Source organism: Penaeus chinensis, chromosome 28 (genome assembly GCF_019202785.1).
Source record: "Penaeus chinensis breed Huanghai No. 1 chromosome 28, ASM1920278v2, whole genome shotgun sequence".
Classification (NCBI taxonomy): Eukaryota; Metazoa; Arthropoda; class Malacostraca; order Decapoda; family Penaeidae; genus Penaeus; species Penaeus chinensis.
Window position 1 is genome coordinate 7,278,307 of NC_061846.1, and position 5,000 is coordinate 7,283,306.

At 40.8% G+C, this 5,000-nt stretch overlaps 1 protein-coding gene across 1 annotated transcript in view; it reads right to left on the reverse strand.

Moving 5' to 3' along the window:
• Positions 1 to 1,633: 1,633 nt before the first annotated feature.
• LOC125040018 overlaps positions 1,634 to 5,000 on the reverse strand; it is an 8,811-nt gene continuing 5,444 nt past the window's right edge. The window contains exon 3 of the mRNA XM_047634429.1: positions 1,634 to 3,801. Coding sequence (XP_047490385.1) covers positions 1,635 to 3,671 — 2,037 coding nt within the window. The 5' untranslated portion in view covers positions 3,672 to 3,801 and the 3' untranslated portion in view covers position 1,634. The remainder of the gene's footprint in view (positions 3,802 to 5,000) is intronic.

Consider the following 5,000-nt stretch of genomic DNA (forward strand, 5'->3'; position numbering starts at 1 on the left):
GAGAGAGAGAGAGAGAGAGAGAGAGAGAAAGAGAAAGAGAGAGAGAGCTGTTGTGATGGTCGGGTGTGTCAGAACTACAAATAGTACAGCGAACCCACTCTTACACAAATAATGTAGAAGAGATGATGGCTGGGATTGTCGATATTCCCATAAAGTGTCGCTAGAATATACTTATAGACTTTCCTTCTTTTTTTTTAAAACGGAATTCAACGGGTAACTGATTCTTTATGGGTTACCACATTCGTAATCCGGGAAAGTGGTTGAAACATTCGTGGAATGTAATAAAACCTTAACTATATAAGGAATATTTGACGTACCGCCAACTGTTCGTGTTTGAGACCCATCTGTTCTTCTGTCACTCTTTTAATATACCTATTTATCTGTCTACCAACAGGATAAGCATTCAGCTACGAGAGCTGTCCCAGAAATGTGGCATTTCTCATGATACATGGCTGAATGGTGCATGTTCTGACACCTATGATCCTTCGGCCTCCCCTCGAACTGTGCAACGTATATACTATGTTCTATGTTCCTTTGACCCAAACTGTACTGTCGCTCGCCCGGAGCTCAAGTCAACATCGCTCAGACGCAGAACCTGGGGCGTGTACACGCGGAGTCAAAATCACCCTCGCCCCTTCATATCAAAACTATGATGAAACTCTTAGCACGCTGGACCTAACAACCCTTGCCGACAACTACATCCAATTGAACAGTTTGGATCCAATCTCCTGAAGAAGTCCTGTCACCGGGACCTCCTAACCCCTGCTGCCTTACCTTGTCGAAGACAAGCCAAGATCCCCATTCCAATGATTGGCAAAGTTATCAATATTCAATAGAATTTACATATTATTCATATTTTGGTATATTTTCACTCATCATTTCTGAATTATATATACTTAGATTGCCTATAACAGATCTGTACTTGGAACAAATTTATATTTGTAACTCTCCTTTCTTTATATATATTTTTTAATTGATGCTCACTGCAAATGTTTACCAAGGAAATACTTTTCATACTACCACTTTATGTTTAAACTACTGTATAATGTGTATTTACAAATCTCTAGCTACATACTTCGAAAAAAGCATCAATTGTCAGTTATCTCGTTACACATATGTTTGCAAAATATGAACCTGGCTCTCACATATTTCTTTTTTTCTTTATTGGCATAAATCACACATTATCATCAAGTTATCAAATCCACATCATTCAAATCAAAAACACCAAACCGAATATTGATGACTAAGTCCCTGCACCACAGAAGTCTCCTTTTACAATCTCGACGTTCCCTTGGAAAAACATCCTCCAATTAGTTTCCAGCTGGTAAGCAAATGCCTCTTCAAGATCTTCCTCGATTCTGACAAGGATGCGGCGAGACTCGAGGAAGTCCTTGAGAGCCACTACTTCCTCCAAGAACCTCCAGTGGACTTCCCACACGTTGTACCACTGCAGGATTTGGCCGCAGATCTCTATCACAATTGCCATGTTGCCCGATGCTCGTAGGAACTGACATATTCTGTCACATTTTGTTTCTGATGCAGGAAGGCCTTCGCTGTACAAGAGAAGAGGAACGACTGAAACAGCGAATTTCTTGAGGAGTGATTTCTTTGCCGAGGGTAAAAGGCGGAGAGCTTTACAGGAAATGTCGATCAGCAAGTTTTTTTTGTTTATTTCCTTCTTTGCTTAGCAGTTGCTTCGCCTCTTCGGCCCCACTGAAGTATATTTCCAAAAACAGATTTTTGTTTGGATTAAGCTCTGCAACTTCCTCAATTGATGAAATTTCATTTTCATCGAGTAACAGTGTATTAGTGACAGCCAAGAACTTTGTAGCAATATAATCAGCTGCCCAGTGTTCTTGGAATCTATTGTGTGGGAAAGACCAAGTCTGAACAATTGACAACCCTTTTCGGGATCTCTCAAAGGTGAGAAATCCAGCTAACATTTCCTTATAAGGAAGATTCAGACTTTCGCATTTTGCTTTCAGTTCTTCAACTGTTTCTGGCCATAAGTTATGTTCACATCGTTTCAGACCACGGAGAGCGACTCCCTTTTGAAACTCATGATATTCTTTGATTTTATTTTCAACGTCGGTGATGCCTTTTATTATCAATCTCTCTTCTGTCTTACCCATCATGAGCTTAGTCAAGTCTGCATAGATGTCTGTCGAACTCTGGTCAGGAGTTAGGATCTCACGTACAGTTAGCAGTTTCATAGTTAATGGGACATTCAGTACATTCTTTTCCAGAGTAAAGTTGTCAAGATTGGTGAGAATGTTATTTTTCATTTGGCCCCTAAGATATGGATCCTCAACAACTTCAGATAATGCATTTTCAACAAATAAATCACAATCTTCCCTGCTAATACCTTTCATTTCAACATTTAGTACACTTTTCTTATTCTGCATAATCTGAGTTAGTTCTTTCACACATCCTGGTCTTGTAGTTATGATAATACGCATATTCATATTGATGTTCAGAAGATCGACAATGAGTTTTTTTGACTCTTCATTTACCTCGTCATAACCATCCAGAAGGAAAACCGCAGGAAATGTCACGAAGAGTTCTTCAAAGTATTCTATCTTCACTCCTGATTTCTGAAATGTGTTTGGAAGCAAATTCTTCAGCAAGTCCCTCAAGCAACAGATGTTAGAGCCTCGAAGTTGGAAGTACATCAGATGTGAAACGTTTTCAAGCCCTGTGATTTGTGAAGAATCTTCTACCCAGCTTTGGATCATGAATTTAAAGAGGCTGGTTTTCCCCATGCCTCCAGGACCTGAAATGATTAACACATCCGGCAAGTGATCATCTTTACGCTTTACCTGGAGGAGTTCCTTGTGGGATATGGTTTGAGGTTCTTGAGAAGTCTGGAACCACATCATGTCCTCTTTGATGATTAAATTGGTAAAGCTTAAAGTTGGGCGCATTTTTAGATCTGGGAGCAGCCAAGGAGCAAGAGTCACATCCCACAGACTAGGGTAATGGTCCTGCAACTCTTGGCGACTGTCCTTTTTTACTCCCTCTCGGATAATTTCATGGAAAACTCTAATTTCGTCTTGGAGTTGCGGTAATAAGGCCAAATCGGTAGGATCTAAAGGCTCTCGAACTTTCATTAGCAGTCGTTTAAAGTTTTCATTAACTGTCTGCTCCATGTTATGGGCATGTTGATGATGCTTCCCTGTAACAATGGAGGCCTTTGAAAGAATCTTCGACAGCAAACGTTTCAGCCCTTTAAGCTCCTCTTCTACCTCCGTGTCTGACATTTGCTGGAGATCATTCTTGTGTGCATTGTTATTCCGTTTCTCTTTCAAGATGTAGATGAGACGTTCCAGACTCTCCCCGGATGCTGGTGAGGTCCAGACAGGGGAGTTCGGTTTTTCCAACCCACAAAAGTTCTGAAGAATGACATAGAGAAGAGAGATGTCATATTCCCTAAATGCAGAGCCCATATCCAATACAGAACTAACCACAGAGTCTAGAGTATTCCGCTGCCCAGCATTAAAAATATCTTTGTATTTCCTGTTAGAAATACCAAGACTTTGGGAATATTCTTTGACACTTTGATTCCCTCCCTTGTACGTCCATTTCACTACCTCTGCCAACACGCGCTGACCCTCTATGTTCAGTGCCGCCTGATATCGAAAACCATTCACGATGTTTCTTGTTAAGCGCATTACGTAGGTGCGTGGTTGTGCCAAGAGATGTGTGTTTCTTCAAGTACTCTATGTCTTTACACAGTGCATGCAAGGGGAAGTCTGGCCATTTTACAGAGCAGCCAATCGTTTACTTTAGCAGTGTTGACATCTGTAAAGAGAAAATTCCACGATTATGTAAATATGAAGCTAATATTGAGTTTCATATAGGAAAGATGTAAAATAACTAAACTTAATACACATATATATATAAGATAAGAGGACCCAAATGACTAAAAGCCCAAACTTTGAGCAGAAAGGGATATTCCGACTCGTTGGCTCAAGAAAGTGTTTCCGAATCAGAGGACCTTGGCAGGATTCATATATAGGCCTCAGACACCCAAGGTTATATGAATAATGTAATGCATTATAGAAGACGTCAGTTCGTACATTATAGGGCATTTTAATTAATCACATTATACATTATATGAAGAATCGAGAGAGAGAGAGAGAATATGGAAGACTAAAAAGAGAAAAGGGAAGAAAAAAAGAGAGGGAGAGTAGAGAAAAGGAGAGAGAGAGAGAGAGAGAGAGAGAGAGAGAGAGAGAGAGAGAGAGAGAGAGAGAGAGAGAGAGAGAGAGAGAGAGAGAGAGAGGGAGAGAATGGGAAGAAAGAGAGAAGGGGCGATGGGAAAAGAGAGAGGGTGGGAGAAAGAAAGAGAGAATAGGAGAAAAGAAAAAGGAATGGATAAAAAAAGAGAATGTGGGGTAGGGGAGAGAGAGAGAGAGAGAGAGAGAGAGAGAGAGAGAGAGAGAGAGAGAGAGAGAGAGAGAGAGAGAGAGAGAGAGAGAGAGAGAGAGAGAAGGAAAGAGAGAAAAAAAGAAAGAGAATGGGAGAATAATAAGAGAGGAGAGCAGAAAAAAAGGAGAGTACAGCGAGAAAAAGAGAGACAGAGAGATAATAGGAGACAAAAAGAGGGAATGGAAGAAAAAAAAAGAATGTGGGGTAGGAGAGAGAGAGAGAGAGAGAGAGAGAGAGAGAGAGAGAGAGAGAGAGAAAGAGAGAGAGAGAGAGAGAAGGAAAAGGAGAGAGAGGGAAATGCCTCTTCGGACTTCAGCGAACGTAAAACCCGGCTCCTTTCTGAATGATTTCCTCTCCTCTGTTTAATTGGGCGTATCCCAGGGTTTTAGAAATCTGGTCATTAGGCTCTCTAGACCTCCTGAAAACTTTCTTCGGTTTTCCTCGTACAAAGATGCCGCTGAAGACTGGGGTTAGCCTTTATAGTAATTAATAATTGGCCATTACAAGAGAAGGCTGCAGAAGCAATTGGTCAGCTTTAACTGAAGGCTTCAGAAGTATGTATATAGGTA